This window comes from Fundulus heteroclitus, chromosome 18, assembly GCF_011125445.2.
Source record: "Fundulus heteroclitus isolate FHET01 chromosome 18, MU-UCD_Fhet_4.1, whole genome shotgun sequence".
NCBI classification, from domain to species: domain Eukaryota; kingdom Metazoa; phylum Chordata; class Actinopteri; order Cyprinodontiformes; family Fundulidae; genus Fundulus; species Fundulus heteroclitus.
Window position 1 is genome coordinate 19,201,050 of NC_046378.1, and position 17,557 is coordinate 19,218,606.

The 17,557-nt window shown below is 40.2% G+C and overlaps 1 protein-coding gene across 2 annotated transcripts in view; it reads right to left on the reverse strand.

The window, feature by feature from the left end:
- The window catches only part of grik4 (glutamate receptor, ionotropic, kainate 4), a 510,201-nt gene that overhangs the window by 50,521 nt on the left and 442,123 nt on the right, over nucleotides 1–17,557 (reverse strand). For both annotated transcript variants that reach the window (XR_004933217.1, XM_036149710.1), the window contains exon 12: nucleotides 1,887–1,994. Coding sequence is in view for 1 of the 2 variants with exons in the window: in XM_036149710.1 (XP_036005603.1) it covers nucleotides 1,887–1,994 (108 nt within the window). In the remaining variant the exon portion in view is untranslated. The remainder of the gene's footprint in view (nucleotides 1–1,886; nucleotides 1,995–17,557) is intronic.

The window sequence follows — 17,557 nt, forward strand, 5'->3', positions numbered from 1 at the left end:
CTGGCCCCTGTAAAGGTGTTTGTGTAGACGTTTATCATGCAAATCCATAAATCTGCAAGTATTGTGGAAATGTTGATTTGAAATGTGGCACAATTTAAAGACTTGGAATTTAGAAAAAATTAAAAGAAAGCATGTGAACGTAAAACTGTAGGAGAGAAACTGGTAATTGATTTCTAAACTGTGTAGCTTCTTTTCCACAAATAAACGGTGTGACCCTGACTACAGAGGATTTCAAAACTCCATATTTGTTGATTCTTGACAGCATGTTGGGCTGACCCAAACATTGAGAACCACTGCTTTTGCAAATCTATATTTAAACCATAAAGCAAAAAATATTTTTGTTTTCTAGTGTCAACACCTGCATCAAGCCAGGGGTCCAGCAAAGAACACAATTTAAAACAACACCTTAAAATTTCTTTTTTTTTTCCAGAGTAAAGTGGATCCAAAGTCTTATTGCTTGAATGAAAAAAACTTGGCCATTTAACTTGATTCTGGAAAAAAAAAAAAACGTTCTCAAAACAAAACGATCCAGTCACATCAAGGTTTTCTATGGAGCTAAATTTCTTTAAAAAGAAACAAGTTGTAATGGAAAGCTGCTCTATGGTCTGACAAAATTCAAATTTGTTACTTTTTGGAAATCAGGGGTGTGGGAAAAAAAAAACATGGACATCCTCCAGGCAAAAGACGAGGGAGACCATCTGGCATGTAATCAACAGTAACAACCAGGGATGGAGCAAAAGCGTACAAGGCTTGCATAACTTTCACCTCAGGGAAGCTGCCATTAATGTTGAAATATATAAAGGTCTGGAAGCAAAATGTGCTGCAATGCAGATTATGTTTTTTTTGTTTTTTTTTACATATCCTGAAACACAGCAACAAACTATATTCAACTTATTTTACAACAGCAAAAATCCAAGAGCATCATGGAAAACATTTGGTACACTAAGAATTAAAACTTCACAACGAGCTACCCTGGAGCGCTTTCATTTTCTCTAAAAAATGTAAATGAGTGGAAAAACAACAACAACAGTTTGTGTTCTTCATCCAAAAAACAGACCAAGATCACACATATAACCCGCATATAGATTTAATTTACCAAGAGACAACTTATTCAAGAGTCAGCATCGGAAATGCGTCGTTGTAATTCCAAACAAAAGCGTCGCAAATCACTTATTTCTTGTTTTATTGATACGTTTTACAGCACCCAAACTTTTTTAGATATTAGGTTATAAAAGGCCTAATTTGCCCAATAAAACCTGTAAAACGTGCCATATTTCCACTCATCGGGGATCATTTAGAAAATTGTAAGAGCTTGTAAAGCAGCTCTTAGGAGTGAAGTTCCTGCTTGATGTGTGCAGTTTAAAGTCTTCGTTTGATGAATACGTTTAAAAATACTTTCAAGAATAGTTTATGCCCTTCTGTCTTGTGCAAATCAGCCAATACCGACTGTAAAACATTTATATAACAGCAGTAAAGGGATCTGAAAGCGTCACACTCAAATTGACGACTTTAACTGAGGAGAAAAATACATAAAACATATTGAATGCGAGCTGTGATAGCACAGTGACAGCTACACAATTATGCGATTATTTGCAACAGAGGCCGAAGATGGTTGAAGTGGTGAATTATCGGCCCCTGCTGATGCACTGCCATACAGCCTCATATGAGCTACTTGGGGGTACAAACAATAGAGCATCCACAGTTCCTCTGATCCCAAGAGGGCTGAGTTTGGATCTGAAAACACAAAACGGGTTTTTGATATGCTAATATTGCGTTGACAGCAGAATGTCAGCCACATGTAGATCAGCCAGGGACTTGGGTGAACAGAAAAAAGGCACGAACAACTGATGCACGTGTGCGACTCTGCCCGTGCACACAGTCCTTACCAGTATTGTTGTAATTGTAAGAGTTGTGTTGAAGAGGGTGTCTGTCACATTGATTGATGGAAGAGTTCTCTCCATGGACAGTCCATCTTCAGAGTGCCACAGGCCAATCTGCAAAGCAACACACACACGCAGACACACGCACACACACGAAGAGAAGATCAGTCACCAAGTCTATCAGTTGGGAAAGGCCAGCAGAAACAATTTGTGCATAATTTTCACCCTCCTCACTATCAGAGGATCAGTGTGACCTTCAGACAAGGCGGAAGATAGCTGCAGCGTGAGGCAAGGTGACAGGGAGACTCAGCGAGAAATGCAAGAGGATATAAAAATAACGTGCTTTGGCTCCTTGAGGCGTGTGCGCAGGGCATGTGTTCAATCACAGGCAACAGAATGCATTCATTAAGGCAATTACCCGCAAATCCTGTGGCGCAGTGCCGAGCTCTAAGCACAGCTCGAGTGGAACTTAACACCTCCACCTCGCAGAGCGTCTTAACTTGCATCCCGATTTCACCTTTCATTCACATCTCCTGTATCAATCATTCAATTACACAACTCAGGTTTATCAATCCAGAACAGTTTTTTTTAAAAATAAACTTTAAGTCATGCTGCTTTCAAGCGCACATTGTTGTGACCCATTTTTCATGTATTCTGGGGCTGTATTTGCCTTGTTTGTAATTGGCTTATTTACAGTATATATATATATATATATATATATATATATATATATATATATATATATATATATATATATTTATTTTATTTTTATTTTTTTTTAAATTTTATTTTCTTACATTTAATTTAGCAATTATTTTCCATACAGATCTGTTAGAGATTCTGAAGAGATGTTTTTTTTTTTTTTGCTATTTGCATTCAAATAACAATAAGTAATCCCAAAAGTCACTATTTATAGCATGTTTGTTCAACAGTCTGGTGACAGAGGGGAAAAGGGACGTCTAAGAGGCTTCCATTGGTGTTGCCACTTCTGCTTTTTATAAGCGATTTACAGATTACCTTCCCTCTCTTTGTCACTTTCGTAACAAACTGTTTAGGTTATGGTTATCTGTCCTGGGTTTTTCGACAGTGCGGCCACAGACAAACAGAAGCTTTATTGTGATAGGAAGGTTTGTCATAGGCCTTACCAGGTTGGCTCAGTTGTGCGGTTCTCAGCGGGGTCGTTGGCGCCGCATTGGAAGGGCGCTTACCAGGTGGTGGAGATGCTGTCCTCCGGGGGTTGAGGCAGGGCTGACGTGTCGCATCACAAACCCTATTTACCCAGCGTGCTCAGATGGTGCATCACAACAGACTGAAACTGTATACATTGTCCCTTTCTACCCAGATCGGTTCTGATTCCCTGGTGTTAGTAGACAGTGTTGTGTCAGATTTGCTTTTTTTTTTGGTGTTTCTTTATTTTTTTATTCATTTCTCTCCAGCACGCATAAGCCCTGGACCTGCCGTCAAGCATCCCTCACTGTCGTAAAACCCAGGATAGATAACCACAATCTAAACGGTGTGTTACATTATCAGAGAGATTTTTTTTTTTCAGCCTGATAGACATTCCAGTGTCCCTGCTGTAGATCCTTGTGGTTTAGATCACTGAGTCGATGTTTCACTCACTCTTAGCCTAATGTCATTTAGTTAGAGAAGGTGACAGATGTTTGCCTCCTTTCTGAATCAGTATCCAAAGACAGTCCTGTTGATTAAATGTCTGGGGAAAGGGGGCGGGGGTATATACATCATATATATACCCCCCTACCCCCCTTATATGTGATATATACCCTTTGTAAATGTATTTCACATTTGATTGAGACTTGTGCAACTGACTGGATGTTAGCTTCAGGGGTGGTTTTCCACAGCCTCATGAAGGTTGCAAGGAAGGCTCCCAGTGTCTTGCTAACCTTGTACAGCTTCAGGCATTCCTGCATCCACGTGTGCCATGTGTGGAGGATTGTTCTGCCCTCAGTCAGCTCTTCAGAGCGGGTCCGATTCCTCTGCATTGGGTCATTGGTGCTGCTAGGCACTCATGAAGAGAAGTCAGTGTCTTGAGCCCGCACGCACGCACGGCCAGGCCAGGAAGGCAGAGGGTGAGACGCGGGGTACCCTCCGCAACCCAGCCACACTGCTATCTCCAGCGGCGCAGAGCCAAGCCCTGGAGCCAGTTCCCCCCGACCGCCCAGGGTCTGTTCTAACATCGCTCAGCAAGATCACTCAGCAGCAAGCAGGGTGGATGGAGTTCGGAAGGATCTAGGTACAGGCACATTATCATACCCCCTGGTGAGCTAAGCCCTGGGAGCTACAAAAGGGAGAAGGAAGGATATATATATATATATATATATATATATATATATATATATATATATATATATATATATATATATGCATGCCTGTCTGTATGTATGCATGTATGTACAGCTAGCGAGAGAGAGAGAGAGAGAGAGAGAGAGAGAGAGAGACAACTCTGTTACTGCATGCAAATCCTTTTGCAAAGTCATTTTTGTACATGGTTTGTTTCCAAGTTTAATAGATTCCCATATGCTTCAGGGTGAATTAAAATTCTCTTTTTGTAACTGATGAACTAATACATGCAATTTCAGGATCTTTGACTCATACAGAAGCTTTCATGTGAGTTGGCACAGAAGATAGAGATGCAAGATAAACAAGGATCAAGATAACATTTAAATGTTTGTGAATCTTTTTATTTATTTATTTATTTATTTTACTTTTGGGCACATTGGTTACCTCCAGTTAAATTTTTAGATGTGAAGGCTATTTTAAGAGATTGTGAAATGTGATAATCCTACACACACTATTCCTATAAAGATTATTGTACAAGTTATTGTTATGAAAAAAGGATAGTACTTTCATTATATTATTAAATAGTAGACAAGCACATAGACAGTAATATGTCCACAGCTTTAACAAATTAACCTTTATCTTTGTTATTTATTGCAAACAACAACAAAAAGAAACAAACAAAAATCAAAAACAAAGTCACAGTAGTCAACTTTTCAAGTTTAAGAATATTTTCTGTATATCTGTGTAGATATTTAATATAAAATATAACATCTAATGTAAAAGAGTATGGTTTACTATGATTCATTAGTCTAAGCTCTCCTGTTATAGGCTTATTACAGACAGAGAACTATCAGCAATATTTTACCGTCTGTAGTCCAAACCAGAGCTGATGTTAAATCACTAATCATTGAAGTGTTATAAAAAAAAAAACACATAGTCATGGTTTGTTTCACGACTAAACTACTGAAACTGTCAAGAGACTTCGACCAATTCATGTTGATCTGTGTAAGATTTGGACGCCATTTAACCACTCTTCCAACACTGATGATGAATTCTGATGTGAGAGATATCAAAAGGAGGAGAAAAAAAGCAGAGACAGCTCCCAGAATCAAAGATTTCCTTTGAGAGAGCAAGATCAAAAAGATCCTTCCTTCCATTTCCTCTGGTGCACTTGTTTGGGAAAAATATATATATAAAAAAACGGTACCTTGCTCACACAAACAGACTACACCGCTACCAGAACCTCCCTCAACTCTTTGCACGCCATGCTACTGATTGCCTCAAGAGAGATAGATAGATAGAGAGAGAGAGAGAGAGAGAGAGAGAGAGAGAGAGAGAGAGAGAGAGAGAGAGAGAGAGGAGACATATACAGCAGTATGGCCAAAAGAGGCCAGTGAAATACGCCGTTCCGCAATCAGTATACACAATCAGCTGCCAGAGCCTGCAGAGGTGGTGGGAGGTGGGGAGTCTTTAGCTTGGCTGCGCTCAGCAGGTGACATGAAAGTCTGAGCATGGGGGTGACTGAGAGGCTAATGAGATGAGGTGGCACCTCGACTCGAGCCAGAGACGAGTGGGTGGAGAGTCAGAACAATGAGGGATCTGCAAGCAGGAAGAGAGAGTTGACCCTATGGTAGACCTCCCTTCACCTCTGTTTCAGCTGAGATGGGCGTAAAGTGATATTGTAATGTCTTTTTTTTTTTTTTAGATGTTACAGCAATGAAAGGGCTTGCTCGAAAGATTAAACACTTGTATTAGTGTAGAACGTATTTGAAAGAAGCGTCATGGAAATACAATACATGTGAAAACTTTCATACCCTGTGAACCTTTTTTTGTCACATTATGACCACAAATTTCAATCTTGTTAGGGCCTCATGCAATAGAACAACACAACATGTGTGGAGGGGTTACAGTACATGTTATTTTTTCACAATATCTGAAAAGCGTATCATGGATTTTTATTGAGCCCTGCTGAGTCAAAACTTTGTTGAATCGCCTTCTTGTCCAACTACAGTTACAAACCCAAGATCTCACTTCTAGTGCCGTCCCAGTAGCCAGCCTGTTCCAATGGCTCCAACTCAACCCTGAGTTAAAAAAAATAAACTTAGATGTGTTTTGAAAACAATTTCTGGTCACAAACCAAATTCCCAGGCTGTAGATGATTTAGGGTGGGTAAATGACCTAAACAGTGTCCACTAGACACTCAACCCTCCCCAGTCCAGTCTCCCCTTCTGCAAACACCCTCATATTTGACAATTGTGTGCTTTTCTTCCCAGAACGTCACACCTCTCAGCCACCCATAGTGGTGGACATTACAGCCCCCCTCCCTCACTCACCACCATACTGTCACTTTCAACACTTCAGGTGATGAACCAGATACAAAGGATCAAGATGGCAACAGTTCCAGGCCTGTAAGGTGCTGCACATATCAACTGCGTGGCATCATGGGATGTATGTTCAACAGGACCCTGAAACAGGGGAAAGTATCACAGCTGTGGAAGGCCTCATGTGTCCTGTGTATCAGCAGCTACAGGCCGGTAGCACTGATCTCGCATCTGAGGAAGAACCATGAAAAGTTGGGCCTCATCCAGTGGTGGGCACAGTCGTGCTAATCCAAAAACAGATAATTGCAGTGCTAACTTTTCGATCATCGCAATATTGTTCAAGGTAAGTTTAGAAACTGTTTGGGGACTGATTAGCTTCTACTTTATTCGATTTTGATACCTCTAAGTATGATAAAAACATTCAAAATATTATATACAGATGAAACCAGAAGTTTAGATACACTATATAAAAAGACATACTTTTTTTTCATTGTCAGACATAAGATCTGCATCACCTTGTACTATTGTAAGTTTGTTAGAATTACTGAAATTTTTTCTATTTATTTAATGTCAGAATATTGGGAGAAGGATTATTTTTGACAACAATTTAATACTTTCTTCAAATTTAGAAGTTTAAATGACTAATGTCTCTGCAGGATCTTGAACAACTAATCCATGCATTTATCTTTTAGTTGAATTTAATACTGCCATGGTGTTTTCACAGGTCTCCCAAAAAAGTCGATCAGACAACTGCAGTCGATCCAGAACGCTGCTGCCGGCGTCCTCACTAATACTAAGAAAGTAGAGCACATCACCCCTGCTCTAATCTCCTTACACTGGCTCCCTGTATTTTAGAGAATAGACATGAAAATATTTCTGTTAGTCTATAAATCGCTGAATGGCTTAGCACCAAAATAACTTGTAACCAGTGTATCAACCAAAGGCATGTGTGAGCAAGGTGGCCTACAAACTTGGCTCAGCTACACCAGTTCTGTCAGGGGGAATGGGCCAAAGTTCCTGCAAATGTTTGTGAGAAGCTTGTGGAAGGATATCTGGATATTTGAGTCATGCAGTTTAAAGGTAAGGGTACCAAATCTTTACAAAAATGTATGTAAACTTCTGACCTTCAAGAAAGTAATAAAACAATTTCTAAAAAAATATTGCTATTACTATTCTGGCATTTAGTAAATATAAATAATTTTGGTAATCCTAACTGATCTAAGACAAGAAAGGTTAATTCAGATTTCATATCTTACAGTGAGAAAAAAACACTTATTTGTCTTTTTATTTAGTTCATGTAAACTTCTGGTTTTAACTGTCTAACTTTTATAAATGAAAATTTATTTTTTACTTATTGTAACATACTAAATAAATCAGTGATCACAAAAAACAACAACACACTTTCAAGATAGTCATCTGCTGTTTAACGTACTTGTCTTGGCTCTCACTATACAATACACATCCACACAGACTTGTCCAGACAACAGTAGGAGTCACGGCTCTACAAAAAGCAATTGTTAATAGCTGTGCTGTTTTATTCTTACCTTTCTTCTTCTTGTTATGATATGGTCTTAATATTGTTGGCTCCCATTACTCAAGAGCATCAAAATGAGACGCCAGTGTTACGTCGATCGGCTTCCATCGAACAGAGAAGTCAGTGTCCACATTTCTTTCTGGACATTCCGAAAGACAAGTGAACCATCTCTTGTCCCCTGTGGATACTGGACTACCTCACTAGCTGCCCACAACATGTGAAAACACAGAGCTGGCTACTCTGGCTGTATGGTGTTCATCGCAGACAGAGCCTGGGGATAGAAACTGGCTCTATGTCTGTTTGTAATGCCGACCTGAGGGTAAAAGTCTGAATAACCAGTGACCAGAATGTGTTGGGTGGACAACTATTTTAGTTGCCCTTTTGCTGGACCAGGACCTGTACAGGTCATGAATGAATGGAAGGTTGGACCTGACAATTTCATTTTTCATAGCAGTTTGGACCTGTCAAGTATTCTTCATAGAGATGGATGAGCACCAGACAGACTGGACGATGACAGTATAGAAGGTGACCAGTAGCTCCTACGGTAGGTTGTACTTCTTGAGCTGCTGCAGGAAGTACAATCTCTGCTGGGCCTTCTTTTGGATTGCCGTCAGTATGTGAATACCATCTCTGGTCCCGAGAAAGGGTGGTTCCAAGGAAGTGATTCACAGTAGACGGTTTTGTTGAAGACAGTTAGGGGGGGACAGAGTGTGGAAGGTTCTCCTGAAGTCCACCTTCATCTCCACTGTCTGTAGCAGGCTTAGCTCCCGGTGGTTCTGGGCATGACAATGTCTTGTCATCTAACCATAGCGCCTTCCTACTACCTGTTTGCTGTGTCCTCTACATGGTTGTGGCAAACAGAAAATTACTGTTTATGGCTTTCTTACAGCAACAGACTGCCCTATCCCTGACATATCTAATGTGTTCCAGTGCTCTTTGTTCACTGATGTTCTCTAACAAACCTCTGAGGCCTTTGTTGACCTACAAAGGTGGATTCTACTTACTAGGTGTCTTTTGAAAGTAGCTGGTTGCAATGAATATGTAGCCTTAAAGGGGGTTGAAAAAATAATAAATTATATATATATATATATATATATATATATATATATATATATATATATATATATATATATATATATATATATTAGTTTTGTAATCATAAAAAAAAAATAAACATCATGTTTCCTTTTCCCTCTTTCAACATGGTGCATGAAAGAGTCTCACAGGGCTTGAATAATTTTGCAATACGCTGTAGAATCATGTTATTTATGAGTCCAAAAGCAATAAAGTAGGTGGGTAATCATTACTGGAACACAATATGATGAAAGGATGACAGCAAGTAGTCTAAAAGCTGAACTGACAAACTATAAACGCTAATTAAGCTGACGAAACATTTATCAGGTAGCAGCACAGTCTCCCATTAATCAAACGGCTCAGATAAAACATCTGTAATCTTCTGTCACTGTCCTTAAAGCACACTCAGTGGTAATGGTGCAGACTATGTAACTTGTAATGTGAAGCAAATCCTAGTATTTGAAACATATATCTTTGGGAGGTAACAGCACGCCATCCCATAAAACAAGTTATTACTATCACAGTGCCAGCACAGGCTCCATTTGACTCCTACGTTTGTCACACAGACAGGAAGCTGTGCATTTTCAAACAGCAACCCATTTTCACCAGGTTGTCAAATGCTGCATCTGAGTCAAAGCTGTAGCGTCTCTGACGCAAGCAACGGAGGCTCAATTGGAGCAGGCGAGAAGGGTGGTTGAGGTGAGTTTGTTTGGGTTTGAGCTTGATTAGTGCTTTTTCATTTCACTGATACACATACTGCGTCACGAGCCTTCACCAGCAGACATTTATAGCCACGCATAATCTCTCTCTGTCAATTCATCAATACCATGTTTAAATAATGAGAAGGCATGTGGCAGGAAGCTTTCTTTTTTTACACCCTTGTCGTGTCCAGCTTTAAGGCGAGCATATTGATGCCAAACATATTTGCTTTACCAAGTGTCAGGAACGGGATACATAGGACCCAGAATTCAGCCGAACAAGCAGAGGTTATAATAAAAGGCAATTTATCAAACAGAAGATGACCAGGTGAAAACAAATAGGGCTTCAAGCCAAAAACAGGACAACAGCATCCTAATACCAAAAACAGTCTGGAGCTGACAAACGGCAAACTTAAGAATCAAAAACAGGGGACAGGCTAGCTCCAATCTCCAAAGACAGGTCCAGTCAGGCAACGAGCAGGCAGACAGATCCGAAAAGAAGTTAGACAGGCTCGGATAACGAAGGACAGGTCAGGTTAGGTAATACAGGCAGACAGTCTGCTCAGGGAGGAAAAACAGGAAATACAGGGGTCAGGCTGGCTCAGAATCCGGGGGCAAATCGGGTCAACATCAACAGGTCAATCAGGGACAATAACACTGGATTGGACTCACCGATAGGCTCGTATGATCTGGCCACAAACAAAGGTGTGAATTAGGTATAAATAGGGGAGTGAGCAAGTGAACGGGGTAGAAACTAATTACAGGAAAACAGGTGGAACTAATCAAAGGAAGGGATGTGACTAACAGAGAACCGAACTGATAGGTTGGTGACTGGAGACTGACAGGTGAATAGATCTGACTGGTTGGTGAATGCTGACAGGGGAGTGATAAACAAACTGATTGGGTGGAAACACAGAAGTGAGCTGGCAGATTGCTGGCAGGTGAACAGAGCTGAACTAAACACTTGCTTAACACAGACTGATAAACTAACAAAGTAAAGAAAAGTGAAAAACTAAAATAACACAAAACCCAAATCGTTACACCAAGCCTCCCTTGATGCCCAACTATTGATGCATTTCTTTATTGCAGTCAAGGTATTAAGTACAAACTGATGTCAAACATGACAGAGGAGGAGGGAAAGAGGAATAACAAGGACGGAGCAAGAGAAAGAGAGAAAGGAAACAGACACAAAGAAAACATATAGACAAAAATGGCAGAACCAGACAACCAGCTGCTACAGGGAAATATCCTCTTGGGGAAATTGAGAAAAAAACAATCACAAACATATGCAAAGAGATAGAGCTAACAAAAAACAAAAAAACAAAAAAAAAAAACACAGACAGCAACAGCATCAGCAGCAAGGACATGGAGCAAAACTGTTAATGGTTATGGCAACACATATAAGTACATAAATGTGTGTGCAATATATGCAATATATGTGGTGCAGGCCTGTATTATACTAATTGATAGGTGCAGAGGGCCACTGCAATCCCCCTCCAGACATCAGAACCATGCAGTGAGGACCCTGGGACCAAGGAAACCAGCAGCCCCACAGAGCACAGAGGTCATACAGCCACAGCATCACCAAACATCAACCGAAAGGACAGCAGAGGAGATCCCAGTTCAGACCTCTGCAGCCATGGAGCAAAGGCAGCACAGGCACCAGCGGCAACAACCTAGCAAGTCTGCCGGGTCCCGGTCACCCACGAACGAGTCAGGTGCAGAATTCTGAGCCCGGCATGCCCAAACTAGCAATAGTCTTAAGCCTACAGGAAATAGCACTATAGGAAATAGCACTTTTATTCATTTATTGTAAACCTAAATTTTATGAGTATGCACTTCTCTACACAGCCTAGATGGCTATGGACAAAAAACAACAACAGGATATTTGGGAATTGATTGTCTGGTCCTGGCATAATTTATTGTCAATGATACTGGGTTGAGGCGGTGAGGGTAGCGGAAACAATTTTCCTTTTCAGCTTTGTGCTGTGCGCAAGGGATAAAAATAGTAGGGAAAATGCAGGGATACAGACTTAGAAGAGCTCTTTTTAAAGAGGAAGAGGAATGAGGGGTCTGGGCTGAAGCTCCCAATGTTACAAGACCCTAAAAATGCCCCTCTAAAAGTACGTATATTACTGTGTGACTAAATTGAGTGCGTGCATCTGAATTCAAGCTCAAGGTGAAGCAACAACACTACAGCGCTCCTACACCCAAAAAAAGAATCTGGCTCTCTCCTGTCTGTCTGTGCTCTTACATGCTGGTTCACACAGCAATATTTTAAAATTGTTGGCTGATTTTCAAAGCCTGAGAGAAGCCACACATGATAACAAATCACAGATATAACAGTTTTGTTCGCACAGGGTGCGGTGTCTGGTCACATGGCAAGCACACCACACATAAACAGATTTCACTCATAATATTTGGGCGTCAGACTGGAAATCTTTCAAAACATCTCAAGATTAAAAGTGTGTTTCGAGTAAATAAACATGGATGACGAGGAAGAATAATGGCAATAGTTTGTGGGCTAATTAAAAAAAAAAAACAATAAAAAAAAAAGCCGATGGTTAAATAAGTGGCGGCAGCGCTATGATATAAAGGTGAGTTGTGTGTGTGTGTTTTATTTTCAGGGTTTCCCTCATCTACCTTTATGATTGGCTATTCAACAGGCTGAATGTGCATTTGTCCTCGGGGAAACACCACACACACCAGGACATCGCTCCAAGAAAATACAACATGTATATCTATCTATCTATCTATCTATCTATCTATCTATCTATCTATCTATCTATCTATCTATCTATCTATCTATCTATCTATCTATCTATCTATCTATCTATCTATCTATACAAAAGTTCTCACTAGACTGCCTAATGCACAAGGAAGCGGAAGTGAGTAGTAACTAGTTACGTTTACTCAGTTACATAGCTTGAGTAACTTTTTGAACAAAGTTAACTTTTTTAAGGAGTAGTTTTACTGCACTTTTTACTTTTACTTCTGTAATATTATGAAGAAGTACCACTATATTCTTACTTGAGTAAAATTTCTGGCTACTCTACCCACCGTGAGTAACTACACAAATGTTGTTAAAGCACTGCTTCTTGTTGGTACATAAAGTTTTAATGTAATTTTCTATCTGCTAAGGTTATTGAGCCATTTGGAAGTCAAGTGAACAAACAGTAAATAGTAGATGCTGTCACTGGAAGTACTTTGCACTGTTCTAACAGGCTTTATATTTACATTACCCGCTGTAAGTATTGCCTTCAAGTTTAAAGTTGAAAAAAATATTTAGAAAAGTGTTTCTTCTGCCTGAATTGGTTATTTTGTAATTGTTATTTTTGTATATTTTTTTTGTTTAGTCTTTAAAATAATATAATTTGCACATAACTTTAGGTTTTTGTCTGTCTGATTACATACATTTTTTTATCAGATGTTGTGATTAATTGTGATTAAACTCAGTACTTGAGCAGCCTTCTTACTGAATATTTTTTCCCTCTTGAGTAATTTATTAGCTGAGCACTTTTTACTTTTACTTTAATAAAAATATGTTGAATACAATCTTTGGCTACCCATCCCACCTCCGCAGGGAAGACACAACCAGAAAACAATACTTTAGCCTGTAGATATGCCATATGAATTTAAAGAGCCAAACAAAAGGGTTTATATCCCTTGAACTTTTCACATTTTTCCACATTTCAAACAAAAGTTAAAAGGCAGTTTATTCAGATTTAATATAACAGAAAATAGCAAATAAAATTAAATGTCAGCTGCAATGATAATTTTCTGATTTTCACAACCTCTTATAGATTCAAATCTGCTAAGTGTAATCGTAATCAGTTTCCTTTGGTCTGAGTCGACAAGCGGTTTTAGAAGACACCTAATTAGAGATATACTGTTTGTAATTCACTGTCAGTATAAATTAAGCTTTTCAGTGAAGGCATCAGAGATTTGTTCAAAACCCATTTTGAAAGAAAGGTAAATAAAGTCCTGGTTTGAGTCTGTGGTAACCCTTGTAGGGGAACATAGGAAAGAGGTAGGAGAAAGCGCTCTGCTCAGCTGAAACTGGAATTGAACATTTTAGGCATGCAAACTACTTCTGGTGCTGTCAAGAACAGCGTAATGTTTGGCTTCTACTAAACCTTCTTTGTTTGTTTATGTTCGACGAGGCTAGGAAACCTCGGATTCAGCTAATTTGCTGAAACAGAGGCTGACAGCATGGTATTATGTGATGCCTTAAGACTGTGAATAACACTCATAACTAAACAAAATGTGCTATCTTGTAAATATGTGTAAAGACAACTACTGCGCATTGAGGAACCCAATTCAGACTAGTGTTTTCCACTCACTGGTCTTCAGAGAATTAGGAAGGAATGCAGAAACAACTAACATTGGAGGCAAAGAGTGGCGAGGCTGGCAAATGGAAAGCAAATCAATGACAGACAATACGGATTAGTCAGTTAGATAGGCAGAACATATGGTGGAGAGAGCAACAGCAGAACAACAGAGAGGGAATGCTTATGGGTAATGTGGGCAGGAAACATGTCCTAGGAACAGACGCATGCACAAGAAATAGAAAGAGACAGCAAGTGAGTTAGAGAGAGTGACAAGTGGAACGGCGCACCCTGTGAGGGATTACCCCGGGTTCATTCTGGTACCGGCATTACAGCACGAGGAAAAGATTAAGGTGGCTGACCGCTGAAGCGTCAGGATTGGCTGATTTTGTTTCCCTCAGACAGAAAAGGCAGCATTGCACTGTGACAGGCGCATCCATCATATGTGGGGGGAAGCAACAGCTACCATTATCGAGCATAATGTCACGGCGACCACTTACAGTGAAGCTAAGGCATTCAGGTGTCACAGGGACGTAAATGAGTTTGAGTCGAGACGGAAATATGCAGCAGCTTAACGCCTGGATGGCTGCTGCCTGCACAGCTGAAGGAAAGTAGCCTCACAAGCCTCTGAGGACAAACTTTTACTTCTGTCTGGGCAGCCCCGCGCTATCTGCGTCTGAAGGCGACGTTCTGAAGCCTCGTAGGTTTTACACGCTGCCTTTCAGCAGATGTTAGCGCCAGCTTAATGAACATCTCCTGGATACGCTAAACAAAGAAAACGAAGTTAGATTTAGAGCGTCGAACCGCTTTTCCTCGGAGTGAGCACGTTGTTCAAACGAAGCACAGTGCATGTTGGAACTATTATCTGCATTTTCTCTATGGAACAGTGAGTGGGATATAAAGGGCTAACTTTTTTAACAGAAAGCGCTGTCTGCTGTGACTCATCACCAACAGCAATGAGACTAATCAGGGTGACGCTGTAGGCAAACTTCAGGAGCTACACAAACACAGGTGGTGGCGTAGGTGGGAAAGACTGCTATAATAGAGAGAGGACTGAGGCAAGCGCACAGTCGTGACTCTGTTGCCAACCAATAGAAAGGAGCTACGGAGTTGTGATTCTTCCATATAATAGGGGCTGTTGAACAGCTTCCCCATTCATTCCTTTTAACCTCACCAAATTATCAGACTGCTTATGTTCTTTTATTCTATCATAAAGCAGGCTTGCATGCATATTACAAAATCCTGTAATGGTTATAACATCGCTCAATGTTTCAATAGTAACAGCAGTTACAACAAATGCACATTTTCGTCAATTCTCTATTTGAAGTTAAAAAGTTAAAGTTAAATTGAACATGTTGATCTCACAATGGAGAAATTCAATTCTGCATCTTAACCCATCCCCCTTGGGGAGCAGTGGGCTGCCACTGTGCAGTGCCTGGGGAGCAATCTGGGGTTAAGGGTCTTGCTCAGGGACCCAGAATGCAGGTAGCTGGGATCGAACCGGGTACTTGCAACCTTCTCAAAGCGCAAGCGCACTGCTCTAACCACTAGGCCTTCACTCCCCCTGTCAACTTTCATTGCAATACTTCCACCTCTCTCTAACCTAACGCTGGTCACCATTTCAGGTTTGGGGATCTACTTCTGTAAGTCTCCATCCAACAAGCTTAATATTGAAATTGTTTTCAAAGCATTTATTCCTCAAATGCGATTATAACTGAGTTCTATATTCATTTCTTGTACTTTTTTTTGTTGTAGCTCAACTAACCCCTGAGTTTATCTGTGTCTGACCTGTTTCTGGTACATGTAAACACTCTCTCTGTGTACGTATACTCCACGGATTTTTCTGTGATTGTCAGATCCTCCTGTTTTCATCACCTCATGCCCTGTTCATTACCTGCATTTCTCCCTTTGTGTCCTGGTAAGTTCTGAAAGCCTCTTTACCTTTTTATTCTTAAAGGGGACATATGCTTTCAGTTGTTTATTTTCACATTTAAATCATTCAGTTGTGGTCTATATAAAGTGGAACTGCAATGCTTTAGTCTGAGGTCCTCGTTAATTTACCCCCACGTTCCCAATTTTTACTCCTGTTCTGAGGTGTGTCCAAGCGACTCGCTTTGGTGCTGTCTCTTTAAATCTAATGGGGGTTACTCACATCCTGCCCAACTCCAGTCTCGCAGAGCATTACACTCCACCCCAGTTCAACTTGGACTACAAAAAAAATCACTACGAGAAATATAAATGTCAGATTTGCGATGCAGGGCTGCTTAACTGTCCATGACCTTGTTAAGCAGCTCTGGAGCAAATGTTGTGATATAATAGTTCAAAAATGTAATAGAGAAGAGAGAAATCTAAATAGCTTAAAAAAAGATGACCCCCACCCACCCAAAAAATAGAAATAAATAAAGCTAACAAGACCTGGATAGACTACATTCAACATTTGTGCATTCCAAGAGACTCCAAGTAAAAAACAAAATGCATTTAGGGGCTAAAAACTGGATTTTGCTTGATATCCATTTTGATATGATCTTGTTTGCGTCCTGTCTGAATTTTGGTCCTGAGCAATACATGACACTGACAGTCCTTTGTCACATTAACGCACATATTAATGCAGCAACATAAATATATACGTGGCATATTGTTCAGCCCTGTTACAAAGCAAGTAAGCTTGATCATTGTTTGACATTATGCTGAACAATGGTGTTGTTAGTTCAAGTTATCTCATGAAAAACCAGCTCTGAGTTGAGGAAAAGGTCTTCTGGCTTGTGGAGCAGATTTTCAAAGCAGTGCTTCCAGTTTTGGAAGTGTTACACTCCCTGCAGAAAAAAATACCAACAATGGATGCCCTGGCAGCAACAGTCCCTGCTCATCCTATGCACCGAGCTGTAGTGGACGGTCCAAATTGTTTCTGAAAACCTCTGTATGGTTTCAACATTAGCTCGGCTGTGAAGCCACTGCGATTCACACCAGTCTGCCGGACCCCTCCGAGCTGCAGGTTTTGTGACCACACACTGAATACACCACCTGCAGGAGTAGCTGCTCACAGAATAGCATTACCAGAAACGTACAAGTTTCAGCAATCACAGGCAGTGTACAAACAGGGACTCATTTCCTATGCGGAAGCCTTAACGATAAAAGACATTTGAACTTGTGGAAGCAATGCATAACAGTTCCAATTCTAGTTTTCATAGTGCACTGCAAAAAGGGAACTAAAAGAAAGTCAAATTTTCTTGAAATGAATGTATTTTTCCTTGATTTAAGCAGGGAAATAAGACTATTTGCCAATGGAATGAGTATTTGTACCCCTAAAATAAGATAATTAGATATCCTGCACTTGAAATAAGACGATAGAGATGAAATGTTCCTAATTTAAGTGCAAAAATCTTATTCCATTGGCAAATAGTCTTATTTACCTGCTTAAATCAAG